Source organism: Microchirus variegatus (assembly GCF_963457635.1).
Source record: "Microchirus variegatus genome assembly, chromosome: 2".
NCBI lineage: Eukaryota > Metazoa > Chordata > Actinopteri > Pleuronectiformes > Soleidae > Microchirus > Microchirus variegatus.
In genome coordinates, this window is record NC_139803.1 from 41,403,315 (window position 1) to 41,418,469 (window position 15,155).

At 42.1% G+C, this 15,155-nt stretch overlaps 1 protein-coding gene across 2 annotated transcripts in view; it reads left to right on the forward strand.

Annotated features, from left to right (window-relative positions):
- The first annotated feature begins 430 nt into the window (after nt 1-430).
- Nucleotides 431-15,155, forward strand: part of capn1 (calpain 1) — a 39,268-nt gene continuing 24,543 nt past the window's right edge. For both annotated transcript variants that reach the window (XR_014592785.1, XM_083885949.1), the window contains exons 1-3: nt 431-522; nt 8,499-9,135; nt 14,079-14,148. Coding sequence is in view for 1 of the 2 variants with exons in the window: in XM_083885949.1 (XP_083742075.1) it covers nt 8,878-9,135; nt 14,079-14,148 (328 nt within the window). In the remaining variant the exon portion in view is untranslated. The remainder of the gene's footprint in view (nt 523-8,498; nt 9,136-14,078; nt 14,149-15,155) is intronic.

Below are 15,155 nucleotides of genomic sequence, written 5' to 3' on the forward strand. Positions count from 1 at the left end.
TTTTTACTAAGTTTATTTTTATTAAAAAGTGTATTATTTTTTAAAAAGCTATTTACAGTATTATATTGTTCTTTTCATTTATATTTTCACATACATTTTAATTACAAGGTGTTTTTTTTCCCATGTTATTTAATTCACTTTGAATTTTGAAAGATTATTTGTAACCTAATGGTGATGAACACTGGTTTGGAAGGAAGGGCCCCCCCTGGGAATTTTTCGCTTAGGGCCCCTACAGACTCTGGAATCGCCTCTGGGGGGTATGCTGCATGCTCTGCGCATGCGCACTGTGCAGCAGCTGCGGCCGCAGCATTGAGTGAATATAACGTGAGTGCAGAAGCAGCAGGGTGTCTCTAATAAAGGCTGGCACACACACACACACACACACACACACACAGAAAAGGGGGAGGGAAAGTGAGTGAGAGGGAGGGGACGGACCTTCACTAAACATGGACGAGTCCAACACCGTGTCTAATCCTCACATAACTGCCCGTTTTTGAAGGAAACAAACGCTCAACCTTTCAGGTAAATATGACTTTATTTCACGGTTTTCACTTTGTTCGCAGTTTTTTTCCCCCCCAAAGTCCCGCTGTTCGTGTTCAAGTTTAACGTGAAGTGAAGTTTCGGTGGACATTGTAACCCAGTGTTGTGACGTCGAGTTAAGAAAAAAAAACAAGAAGAAGAAGAAGAAAAAGTAAAAGAAGTAGTGGAATGTGTCCGTGTGGCGCGTGAGCTCGTCCGCTTTCATGTTCCCCGCAGTGAAAGAACCCGGACATCATCGTGTTTGGAGACAAAGTTACAGATTGACAGCTGGATATTTTGTCTCCTCTTGAGGACTCGAGCCACACCTACTAGCACCATCAACACCAACACCGCGACTGTCCGCTTTATCTGTGTCCACCATGTGTGCAGCCGCAGCTGATTATTCTGTCGATTAATCGATTAGGACGCAGCAAACCCACCCTCTAAATGTCTCCTCGTCGCGTCCTCAAATGTCTCCCCTTGTTTCGCTCACAAATCACAGATATTCAGTTCACTGTCGCAGCTGCAACAGTTAAATTATTAATAATCAAACGACTATTTCACTCATGATTATATCAGTTTGAGGTTTTATTGGCTCTTTATAGAGCAATTGGATTAGTTTTGATGAGTCAGTGAAGGGTTTGATTTAGCTATGATTCCTTTATAAAATACAAACCTGAGCCAAAATTGATGAAAAGTTCATTTTGTATGGGGAGCCGTTTGTCAAGAGGCTCATGCTGAAAATAACATTTTGTCACATTTAGCTGCTTTTTTAAAAAAAAGTGGTGTGAATTTTTAAAAGTCACCTTTTTTGGCACACACGTTTGTTAGCTTAGAAATGTAATAATATGAATATTAAATGTTACACCTAAATGTTAACTCTCTAAATTTCAATGCTAAATTTAAATGCTAAATTATAAATGCTAAATTATAAATGCTAAATGCTAAATGTTAAATCTCAATGCTGAATGTAAATGTTAAATCTAAATGCTAAATGTTGAATCTAAAAGCTAAAGCTAAATGTTAAATCTAAATGCTAAATTTTAAATCTAAATGTTAAAGCTAAAAGCTAAATTCTAAATCTAAATGTTACTTCTAAATGCTAAATGTTAAATCTAAATGCTAAATCTAAATGCTAAATTCTAAATGTTAAATCTAAATGCTAAATCTCAATGCTAAATGTAAATGTTAAAGCTAAATGTTAAATCTAAATGCTAAATGTTAAATCTAAAAGCTAAATCTAAAGCTAAATGTTAAATCTAAAGCTAAATGCTAAATTATAAATGCTAAATGCTAAATTATAAATGTTAAATCTAAAGCTAAATGTTAAAGCTAAAGCTAAATGCTAAATTATAAATCTAAAAGCTAAATGCTAAATTATAAATCTAAATGTTACTTCTAAATGCAAAATGTTAAATCTAAATGCTAAATCTCAATGCTAAATGTAAATGTTAACTCTAAATGCTAACTTCTAAATGTTAAATCTAAATGCTAAATCTCAATGCTAAATGTAAATGTTAAATCTAAATGCTAAATTCTAAATGTTAAATCTAAATGCTAAATCTCAATGCTAAATGTAAATGTAAATGTTAAAGCTAAATGTTAAATCTAAATGTTAAATCTAAAAGCTAAATCTAAATGCTAAATATTAAATCTAAATCTAAATGTGTTTGGAAACTCCACCACGACCCCTCCGTGGGTCTGGACCCAGCCTTTGTGAACCCCTGCTTTAGAACGTGCACTAAATATTGTTTGAATCCAGTCAGCGTTCTCGTCCGTGTCTCGTTTCCTCGTCCGGTCTATTTTTCCTCCTCGTGCTTCTCTCCAAAGACACTTTGGATATTTTATTTCACCCTGTTTGGAATGTGAACCCCGCGCTGCGTCTCATGCAGAAATAACGCCGGCGTGCTAACTCATCACCATCATAACGCTGGAGAACAATCGACTTTTTTTGTTGTTGTTGCTGTGTTGTGAGGAGGGAACCGCTCACACACACAAACACATCAGCACAAATCCACTGGATTGTAAAGTCACATGACCCTGATCGGCCTCCTGTACTGTACATGCTGTGTGACCCATTTATCCATTCACATTGCATAATAACAGCTAATAATAATATAATGTATGATTTGAAATCAAGCAGATTGGGGCCGATTATAATCCTGGTTTATGGCTGCAGATTATCACAGGGAATAGCATGCTGACGATATTTGATTTTTAAATATTGGGATGATCGTATGATTTACGATAAACATACAACTGCTTACGCTGAGAAAACTACTTACGCTGCCCTTGAAGCAGTTTTTATCAAATTCGCAGACGTGTATTCACGGCAGGTCCCTTGTGTCGTATTCACTTTTGGGCAGATTCCTTAAAGGGCACTTCCTGTTTCAGATGACCGACTTCCTGTCGGGAGGTCATGGCTTGCGGGTGTGTTCTGTGCGGGGTTTCTTGTCTCGCTTGCGTGATTTCGAGCAGATCGGTCAATGTACGGCAAAGTAACGAGGCACTTCCTGTTTTGGGGCGACGGGTCAAAACTAGCCAAAGTTACGATGGTTGCCGTGGCTACACGCTTATGAATCCGCGAGACCTTTTGGTAACATTTCATCCTCGGTGTGTCTAGTATACATTGACCCATTTTTTTTTTAAATGTTTGTATGACAAACGCGCTCAGACGAGTTTGTTCGTTTACAAATTGGGCAAATCGCAAAATTCAAAATGGCCGACTTCCAGTTGAGTTTTGGCCATGGTGTCCTGAGACTTTTTTGGACGTCTTGGGCTGTCGCATGGTTCCACCAAGTTTCATGTATTTTGGTGTAACTCACTTATGGCTTCCGCCTACCGGGTTCCACGTTTCACTTATTTTTTATTTTTTAATCAAATTTTAAAAAAAAACGTCAATCCCATGAATTCAAACTAATCCAAGCGTGTTAAAAGAAGGCAACTCGCTTTCCTTAATTGGAGTTAACGCAACAAAACTCACATGCTGCAGCTTTAAATTAGCAATAAGGGCGGTCGTTACACGGAAGTCTTGCGGGCTAACGTAATGACAAGTATATGGGCGCAAAGCTCCATTTCTTTGCTTTACCGATATCCATCCATCCATCCATCTTCTACCACTTTATCCTCCACATGAGGGTCGCGCGGCGTGCTAATGTCAGCTAACATGGGGCGAAAGGCTAGATATCGCAAACGGTCTAGGAGTTACGATAATGTGAAATACTCATAAATGCCAAATCCTGTCCTTTTGGTCACAGAAGGGTTAACTTTAAGTATCATGTTCATGCTTCATATGATGTGATCCACCGCCGCCGGCGTCATGTGACCAGAACGTGAGCGAGGGCTGCAGTGATCATGTCAGCTGTGTGGACCTATTTTAAGCCCCAAAGAGGATGATGCATGTTTTTGATTTGACTGCAGAGAAAACCACGCTACGGCCCTTTGCTGTTGGTATTTGCCCGGACACGTCGTCGTCGCCCTAGTCGTCTACACCGCTTGTCGTTTCTCATACATGTCACGACCAGAAGTGGGCGTGGAGGATTATCTGCGAGAGTATCTGAGTGTGTTTTCACACGTGAGGGGGTGGGGGAAATAAAATATTCATTATAAGCACATTAAACCCGCGTTGGAGTTTGAGTGAGTACACGCAGCAGCAAATGGTTTAATGTGGTCACGGTAACTCTGCTTTGACTTCGGCCGTGGTTCGTCTGTGATAACTTCTATATCTTTGTAGCTTCAAAAATAAAGAAATGCTAATGTAGCGTGTCAGTATTTTATGCTCTAAGGGTGGCGTCTTCAGTAAAAGTTGCAGCAATCGTACGTTCCATGTAAAGTACGTTGGAGGTCGGAACTGGGAGTGAGTTCACCGCATTTCAGTTGGAAGTTGGTATTTTGCGCACAAAAATACTTGTCTGTGAATAATAATTGAACCGTACAATTGAGTTAATGTGAAAAAATCAGACAAAAGTACAGTTAACATGTAAAAGTCGTATCTTAGAAATCTTTGTCGGGGGTTGGTAGGAATCCAAATCGGACTCGGGTGTTTCGACTTCCGACTAAAACTGGAACGCACCATAACAGTAGTAACGGAACATTTGGAAATCAGTGCGTTACCGATATTTCTAATTCTGATAAATTGTAAGTCGGCAATTCTGATAAATCGCGAGTCTTCAATTCTGATAAATCGCGAGTCGGCAATTCTGATAAATTGCAATTCGGCAATTGTGATAAATCGCAATTCTGATAAATCACAATTCGGCAATTCTGATAAATCGCAATTCGGCAATTCTGATAAATCGCAATTCGGCAATTCTGATAAATCGCAATTCTGATAAATCGCAATTCGGCAATTCTGATAAATCGCGATTTGGCAATTCTGATCAATCGCGATTTGGCAATTCTGATAAATCGCGATTTGGCAATTCTGATGAATCGCGATTTGGCAATTCTGATGAATCGCGATTTGGCAATTCTGATCAATCGCGAGTCGGCAATTCTGATCAATCGCGAGTCGGCAATTCCGAACTACTAGGTAGTTAAAGAGTCATAGCACGGCTGCACGAAACTGTTGTGACGTTGTTTTTTCGCGACGCAAACTACAACCGCTAATGGAAAAGCAAAAAACTAGAGAGTAGAGAACTGGAAAAGCGGCATTAGCGTAAATTGTAATAAATAGCAAATATAGGCCAGATTAATCAATCGTGCAGCCTTAACTTGGACCTTTAGATTCTTGTCCGTTTTGCATTTAGTGGTTGTAAAAAAAGAAAAACTGAAGCGAGTGCAAGTCCAATTTAGTCGTAAGCACTTTGTCATAATTCCCACGCTGTAAAACAACAGGCTGTGAGGAGCTGCTGCTGCTGCTGCGGTTGTAGCTACATGTTGTGTGTGTTGTGACTCATTGAACTCAGACCCTGTTAATGGGTGTGGTTGTCAGAGAGTGGAGGAGGAAACTATAACAAGTCTGCTCTGCTCTTCCCTCTGTACCAACGACACACAAACTAACGTGACTGACGGTCCAGTGTCGACACAGGAAGAGAGCGCGGTTCAGATAGCCCAGCTGAAAGGATTATATTTCAATAAAAAATAGAAAAAAGACAGATGTTCAAAACGATCCTCATGTTTTGCGTTTGAGCAACGGAAAGAAACAGAAATAGAGGCTCACAGGACCACGGCTGCAACTCTTGAAACTATAGGGAGCAAAGAAACCAGAAAATACTCACATTTGATGCTAAAAAATAAATCAGGAAGAAGATTGTTTTAACTCTTAAAAAGCTGATGATTCTTTAAGCAATTTCATAACATTAGAAAAGTCAAGAATGTTGCTAGAAAGCTAGCTCGTAGGACGTTTTTTAAGTTAATTGATAATACTCTGAATGAAACTTGACATGCTAGCCAGATGCTAAACCTTAAACCACTTGATAACAACAAGACGAAAAAGGGGCGTATCGCCACCTAGCATAGCAGACGCTAATTCGCTTCATTCACTAACTCAATTCGCCACTTGTGCTCGTTTACAGGTACAATGGGGTCGTCATAGATCGACTTGTGTGAAAATACTTGACTGAGATGATGCTACAGTTCTGTCAATAGCTTCATTAGCTTCATTAGCAGTAACGACAGTTTCCTCGTGCTCCCTGCTAGCTTTGTTTGACCACAGTCTGTTGTTTTAACTATTAAAAAGTTGCTGATTCTTTCAGTAATCAGTACAATTTCATGACATTAAAAGAAAGGTAGAAAAAGTTCTGTCAAAACAGAGTTCGATTCAAGCTAATACTCAGAAGGATAAGACCAAAACAAGTCCAAATTCAGCCTCGTACGTGTGTTTTTCTACTGTTCAGGAAACCAGTTCTGCTCGTAGAACGTTTTTAAGTTGATTGATAATACTCTGAATGAAACGCGATATGCTAACAATTAGCCATAGGCTAACCCTTTAACTACTTAATGCTCACAAGCTAAAAACAGGTATATCTCCACCTAGCATAGCAGAAGCTAATTCACTTCATTGTTTACAGGGACAATGGGGTCGTTGCAGCTCGACTTTGATTTGTATAAAAATACGTGACTGAGCTGAAACTCTCTGATGCTACAGTTCTGTCAGTAGCTTCAGTAGCTTCAGTAGCTTCAGTAGCTTCAGTAACGACAGTTTCCTCCTGCTCCTCGCTGGCTTTGTTTGACCACAGACTCTGTGAAAGAACGAAACAAAAAGCTTTTGCTTGTTCTGGGCTTGGAGTTTTCATTTGCATGTTAAGATTCACACATAAACACACCCTCCCGTCAGCTCAGTACACACACACACACACACACACACACACACACACACACACACACACACACACACACACACACACACACACACACACACACACTGCCACTGCTGACCTGTCTGATTAAACATTGACTTAAATGCATTTCAGACTCTGTGTACACAGTCGGTTGCATGTGCGCGGCTACACTTAGCTTATAGCCGTTTTTTCTCACCCTACTTGTTTAAAAAAAAATGAGCAGGAGACAAGTTTGTGTCGCCGTTTCATATTGGGACAGCAACAGAATATATACCCGTCAGTCACGTATGGCTCACACAGGGTACTTACCACACAGCTATGACGACAACAAGGGATTAGCACAAAGGCTACTTAGCTAGCCGGCTGACTGACTAAACATTTGCCGGTGTTAGTATAATTTTAGCACTTAAACATAAGGAAACTCACCCGTAAAACACCTGTGCTTAACAGTTCTTTGACTTACATTAGCACCTACGCTAATGTAGCTAACGCGCATTCATTAATTCACAGTATTTGTAAACATTGCTGTCGCTTTGCTACTGACCTTGGTCACATTTCTGATTTGTACCGCAAATATACGTCATGAATACTACATTATGACAATTCTTTTGCAAACTTACATTAAAAGTAGTACGTTTACGTGTTGTTAGAAAAAGACCTACTAAAATTGTGACTTTTAAAAAAACATTAAATTGTTCTTCATTGAATTTCTACCAAAGCAGATTAAAGAACTCAATATTATGATGTTAGCTGATGGTAGAAAAAGAAAACATGGTTCTTGACCTGTGAATATATGACTGACGGGGGGTTCTATTTGTCTGTGTAATCCCTGCATGTTTGTACAGAAGGTGGACGCTGACGCTGACGCTGCTTTTCTTCACTATAGAAAGACGTAGAGATTGTGTGTAGGTATGAAGACTGTGTGGACTCGCCTTATGCTTTCTCTAGGTGCCGGTTTTTAAATGCAAACATTCGAAAATATTGCATCACATCTGCAGCGAATGAAAAGCTTTGCTCTACTGGAAAACATCCAGAATTGGCAGATACAGTGGACAAGAGGAGGATTGTGTGGACTAAAGGCCACATTACACATCTCCGACTGCGTAATGCGTTATCCCACCGCGTAACCACGGAGACCCCTCGAGCCTTCATACTGCAATTTCCCGCCCGATCAGTAGGGGTCGCTACGCAAGGTTGTTGTGCTTTTGGCTACAGTGAGCAATGGAAACGGTGGTCGTTTCTCACCTGAAATAAATATTTTTCTTATAATTCTCATTTGAGACGAGAAATTAGCTATTTAGAGTCTAATCATGTGGTCTTTGTGTATTAAGATAAGACGTATTTATAGTTTGGCAGCGACGTTGTCGGCGGTGATCAGCTCCGCCTCTGTGGACACTCGGTGCCCACTGTCGAGGCCGAGCAGCGTTAGCTCGGCCTGTCCTGAGGACCAATCGCAGCCCTTGCCGTCTCCGTTGTCCCTTGACGGAGTGACGGACACTTAAAAAATGACGCGATGTAGAGGGGTCTCCGTAACCTACGTAGAGCAGTTTACGCCGGAATATACTGTGGCCTTCATAAGTAAAACTCAACATTCTTTGAACTTGACACCTACTACTTATCTTGGTGAACTGTCTGAAAATATGTTAATGGTCACCTGGCTTCTGTGTCGTTTCTCATCTTCTGTTTCTTGTCTTTCAGGTTGCATTGGCTCGAGGGTGAAAAGGACAGGACTGACACCGACGCACTGCTTTCCTGTTGGCCGTCACGCACCTGGACATTCATAAAATAACAAACAGTGACGGCCTACACGGCCGCTCATTCTCGTCGATATTTAATCCTCTTAATGGCCACTAATGTTAAACACTGACTCCTGATTGAGCCTTGAAGCCCCAACCACCTTAGATCAGATCCTGCTGCAGTGCTTAATAAAAACAGCTGTCGATGCAATAGGTCACAGTTGGCTCATTCATTATTGACGCGTTCTGACGTCTTATCGTAGTCCCGCGCATACGCAAGCGCCGCAGAGAGCGACGGTCGACTCCCCCGCGCCGCTGCCGCTCCGAGTTCAAGTTCGACGATGGCAGAGGCACCCATCTACGCCACGGGCATGGCCTACCGGCTGCGGAGCCAGTGGGATCGCGAAGACGGCCTGGGAAAGAACGACAACGCGGTGAAGCTCCTGGGTCAGGACTTCCAGTCTCTGAGGTCCCAGTGCCAGCGGAGCGGGAGGCTGTTCGAGGACACCCTGTTCCCGTGCTCCTCGCCGTCTTTGGGATTCAACGAGCTCGGACCAAGGTCCTCCAAGACCCAAGGAGTCCGCTGGTTGAGGCCCACGGTGAGGAAATGCACTTTTGTTGTTTGGTGTCGTGAAAGGTCCGGTGTTCAAGAATTGGAGACACTTGGGGCCAATTCCTATTCCTATCTTAACCCTCAATCTTAACTGACCTCAAAACCAAGTGTTGAGGGTTATTTTGTCACTTAGAAATGGGACACCCCTTAAATGCAGATACGTCTTCAGACTGTAGGGGGCAGAATAACGCAAAAGCTGCGTCCAGTCTGTCAACTCCAAAAAAGAAGAAGAAGAACACATTTACGTCAGGATTATTTATTACGATCCGTTTGTCAGTCAAGTTATTAGGTTGTCAGTTAGTTATAAGATGATACTCATACAAATACCACAACCACGGACATATTGAAAAGTAAACCATAGCAAACCATCGCTTGTCCGCACCGGTCGGCTATTGACAAAAGATCGTAAAAATAAAAATAAACGTCAGTAATCCATAATATGGGCCTTAACTAAGATAATACAATGGTTTTCATAATTTTTATATCTCTATTAACAAAGAAAATACTTAAATTGTAGCGTACTCGTTTCGCTTCTTTTCGGCGCCATCTTTGTTTTGTCAAAACACGCAATGCATTCTGGGTAGCCCTTGCTCCCAAGGTTGGTCTCGGAAAATCTCAGTATTGAGGGCGATACAGCCCTTAAACTTGGCCCTCAACTTAATTTTTCTGAGAATCGGGACAGCACTTGGACTAGAGGGAGATTTTTGAGATTGAGGATTAAGCAAGGAAATGGAATTCACCCTTGCACTCAACCCTCCCTTTCCAAAACACTTTGGTTGCGAAGTAAGCTTCTGGTTTGTTGTAGAAACATCACAGATGCAAAATGACCGCCTGAACCACGTATACCAGGCTTTTTTTGTTTGGTTACAATAACCAAATGTTACCCTTTTAAATGATTATCGCATCAGTAGAGTCATTGACGTACATGATCCTGAAATTGTCCGAAAGGACTCTTTGGCTCCTTGACATTTTTCCGTGACTCCTCCTGGCAGCTTCCTGGTCGAAATTCCACACAATGTCTGAGTGAGTAAAACAAAAACAACCAAAAAAAAACCAGAAGGAAAACCTTTCAACAATTCACAGAAAACAAGTGTGTTTTGTGCTCTTGTCCCACTGGGTTAGGTCAGATAGATGAGAAAATCAAAGTCCAGAGAATGCATGTCCAAAAAACAGCTTTAAATTCTCCAGTTTTCCAGTTCTGGTCATTTCTGGGCCTTGGGATTGGAAAGTTTTACGATTCGTGGGACAGTCCAGTGACAGCGAGAGGGTTCTCCTGTTGGCTCGCTCTACAAGGCAGCTGCACACACACACACACACACATCCGTCAAATCTGAGTCACCTGACGTCCAGAGCTCCATGGAGACCTTTTTCCGCAGTTTGTTTCATCGCCATGGCGTCAGGGGAAGCTTTTGCTGTCAAGAGTTCGCTGCTCAGTTTAAATCCCCAGAGATCGTAGGAACCTTGACCGACTGGACGTATCTTCCGACGTTCTGAGGAACTTTCTCTGGAAGACGTCGCAGTGAAAGCACGTTAAACAGGACGCTGAAGTTCGCTAGCGCCGGATTATGTGCCCGATCTGACGTATCAATGGATTCACGTAGCTCCGTCTTCTATGCCACCTTTGAGCCACCCCTCCCAGGATCTTGGGAGATCCGATAAATTCGTCGCACCTTTGCTTGTTCGCGTATGTTTTCACATTTCACTTTTGATGAATAGCGCCGACAAAGAGTCAAATTACCCAAAGTCGATCAGTAGAAGCGGTGATTTTACAATTGAAGCCATCTTGGAATCCTATGTCGGGGGTTTTGCGAGGTTGCTCCGACATTCTGAGTTGGAAATCCGACTTCCAACTACAACATACAGCTATGTATATGCCTGGTATATATACGGTCTACGGTCTATTTGAACAGCGTGGTTCCGCTGTAGGTGCGCTAACAGAGCTAAAAGGAGCTAAAGCAGCTAACGGAGCTAACTGGTAAACACTGCCTGGACTCAAACAATGACACGTGACGCAAGTCTATTTTCGGTCAGTCACCGTGGAAACGTGTGATGCGTTAATGTGCGCCGCGAACCTCCGTTAACGCGCCCAGCACTAAATTTAATTCATCTTTATGAACGATTTAGCAATTTAGCAATTCATTTCCAACATGGTACATACGGTCTACGGATACGGACAGCGTGGCTTCCTACTAAAATGGCGTTGTTTTCATTCTAGTTGTTGTGACGTTGGCTTCCGGAGCTCGATTCCAGCAACCTTAGGGTAAGGGTAAGGGTTAGGTTAACCCGGGGTCGTACCTATGTTCCCCGAGTCCTATGTTTTCCCTGTTTTTCCCAAAAAAGGTCCTATGTTCCTCACTTTGTGGAAGCCTGGGTGTGGAGCTCCAGGGTAAAGGGTTAGGGTAAGGGTAAGGGTTGGGGTTCGGGTTAGGGTAAGGGTAAGGGGAAGGGGTAGGGTCCTATGTTCCCCGGTCACATACAAAGCGGGGAACATAGATACGGTCCCGGTTAGTAGGCTAACTCTAACCCTAAACGCTGCAAAATGCATGTATCCATACTCGTGTGGTGGTAGGAGCGGAGAGCCGCCATCTGAAAAGAGAAAATGGAACTCAACAATCCAGTTTTTATCGCCGTCCTATCTAGTGCTGCTTCAGTGAATTCTACAACTTTGATCTTTTTTTAGTTTCAAGAGTTTGAAAGAAACAAACGTTCGCCTTGATTCTCGACCGGATGACGTCGATTTCGGAGACGAGATAAACGCTGAAGATCCAGTTTGTGATGAGCCAATCCTTCTGCAGAGAGTTTTTCAACTTTTTTCCCCTGTTGCTTGGCAACTAAACTCCCTGTCAGGGAAGATTGGTCGGTGTGATTTTTAACACCTGTCAGGAGAGGTATTCCCTTCAGCTTAAGCAGCCAGACAGTTGATGTATCGCAGAGTTTCTGCTGCCTCTCTCTCAGACTCTCACTGCATTATAAATGCGGCGGCTCCTCGTAGCCGAACGCCTTCGACATCAGAGGACGAAGCGGGACAGCCTTCGTTAGGCGTTATCACGGCAACGTTAGTGTTTGATTTGGCGCGTACCGCGACAGGTCGGCCGAGCGAGATGAGGCGTGATTGTAAAAGCCGCGGTCATGATGATCGTCTACGTGACTGCAGGCCTCTTAGCCCCTCTCGCCGCCCCCCCCCCCCCCCCCCCGAGTGTGAACATGTCTACGTCCTATTTCTGTGTGTCGGCTCTAATGCGTCTCTGAAATGATCCATAATGCATGTGCCTCGCCTGTGCCACAGGATCTGTAATATTTACGCCGCATAAGAGGGTTCACTGTGTTCAGGAAGAGGAAAAACAATCTGAGCTCAGCGTGACCCCGAACGAGAAAATTGAAGTCTTTACGGAGTTCGCCGGCGTCTCTCGTGGTTAACGTGCAGCGCTAGAGCCAGAACGATTACTGTAACGGCTCCAAATGGCTCTGAATGACTGAGCGCAGTTGTTCCCAGCGCTGACAGTTTTATTAAAAAACGGCCTAGAAGTGCCGCTGTGTAAGATTTCAGAGGGTTCGTTGGCAGAACTACCCAAGAATGAGTGTTTAATCGCGACAAAATAATAAAAAAAAATTTGGTTATTGTAGCTTTAGAATGAGCCTTTAATATGTCCAGGGCCTTGTTTTATGGAGGCCACTGTGATTCTACAACAAGTTTACGACGCAAACAAAGACGGTGTATTTAAATAAAGGCTAGTTCGCGTTTCAATGGTGTTGAGTGGTAATTGGCCGTCACTGGTTTTTAAATCCGTCGCACAGAACGCGATGAATTGCCGATAAATCGCAAGTATATATTTTCCCGCCAAATCTGCTCGTCCTGAACCACAGTTTCCTGGAGTTTAAATTGCCGTTTTAATTTAATTTAGTTTAATTTAATTTAATTTAATTTAATTTAATTTAATTTAATTTAATTTAATTTAATTTAATTTAATTTAATTTAATTTAATTAATGCTGGGCACGTTTAACGGCGTCAACGTTAGCGCACATTAACGAATGACGTGTTTCCATGACGACTGACCGGAAAAAGGTTTACGTGACTACCGATTTGTTAAAATGACGCTCTAAAGTAACGCCAAACTTTAAAAACAGAGGCACGCATACGCAGTACACGAGTAAGCTGGTTATTTGTGGCGTTGCTCTTTTCGTTTGATAAACAGACCGCTCCAGTTCAACTGTGCGCTAACGGCGCTAAAGGAGCTAACTGGTAAACACTGCCTGGACTCAAACATGACATCACTCGAGTCTATTTCCGGTGAGTCGCCATGGAAACGTGTCGTGCGTTAATGTGCGTTAACGTTTGAAAAACGGCGATTTAAACTCCAGGAAACTATGGTTCGGGACGAGTACGCGATTTGGCGGGAAAATATATACTTGCGATTTATCGGCAATTCATCGTGTTCTGTGCAACGAATTTAAAAAGCAGTGGCGGCCAATTACCACTCAACACTGTTTTAACACACGAACTAGCCTTTATTTAAATACACAAACATAAAACAGATAGAATGTCCGTCTTACTAGCTGTAGAATCACGGTGGCCTCCATAAAATAAGGCCCATTCTAAGGCTACAATAACCACATTTGTTTTTAATTGACGCCCAGCACTAAATTTAATTCATCTTTATGAACGATTTAGCAATTTAGCAATTCATTCCCAACATGGCTTTTGTACTATTTTAGCCTTGTTTGGTGTCATTTTTTTGAAATGGTTCCTTTTTATACTTAAGTGATCACATTCATGCGTCCAAAGCTTTTAATTGTCTTAGTTTTATCCTTTTTCTTTGGGTACTTTTTGATCATCGTGGGAAACCGCTTTGTGGAGTCGGTCTTTTTCCACGTATTTACCCCTGTAAAGATTAGCCCTAATGCTTTTTCTGTGCTTCCGTGCTCGACAGGAGATCTGCAGGCAGCCCGAGTTCATCGTGGATGGAGCGACGCGCACAGACATCTGTCAGGGAGCTCTGGGTAAGTCCTGAGGGCTGAGAATCCACACTGTGTTTCTGCTGTTACTACAGTGTGATTCAGATGTGAGGGAAGAGACGGAGTGGAGAGGAATCTGGGATGTAAGAGTGATGCAAATGAAACGGATAATCTACCGTCGGGTTTCCAGTCCTGTGTCTCAGTGATTTAAGTCTGGATGTAAGACATGAATAAATCAAGCGTCCCTCCCTCTGTAGAGCCAAAGACAACATAACCCCTTAACAATGAACGTATAAAGAGCCACAGAGTACAATTTAGTGACATTCATTTACTGTACCTCAGGAAACAATAGATCTGTTTCAATAAAAATAGGTTTATAAACGCTAACATTTCTATATTTTCTATTATTCAGCTTGTTCCAACAGATTTTTTCCTGCCCCAGAAAATGTAAACATCTGGTGGAATATCCTTAAAATCATTCATTCATTTTGTGATAATCTTTTATGGCGGAGCATTAGCCAGATTATACAGAAAAAATATATGTTTTTAGCCCTCTTAGCATAGTTTAGTTTGCAAAATGCATTCATCTCAGAAAGAGGAAAGATTTATCGGCTTTAGCCACGAGCTAAGTCTCAAACTCAAATGACCTGGGGGCCACGGAGTGTCTAGTTTGGCCAGTAGGGGGCCGGTCATGAGAATTATTATTATTTTTTTTTTAAAGGTGCATTTTGTAATAAATCTAAAGCAACTGGCCATAAAATCCTCCTAATATGTCACAGAGACTCAGGAATAATGTTCATATAACAAACTGAACTCACCAACAACAACAGTACAGACAAAATATTTGCATTAAAAGAAATATTTTGCAGACTGCAAATCACGTTTATGTTTTGAAATCATGTTTTGGCATGTGGCGCCACCTACCGCCGTCTACCAATCATTGCAGTCAGTAGAGTCTCAGCTGCCGAGCAACCACAGGTTGCCAGTTATGTCAGAAAACCAAACCTAAAAGACCTCGGTATTTTGAATTTGAATGTAGTAACCGTTTTTGG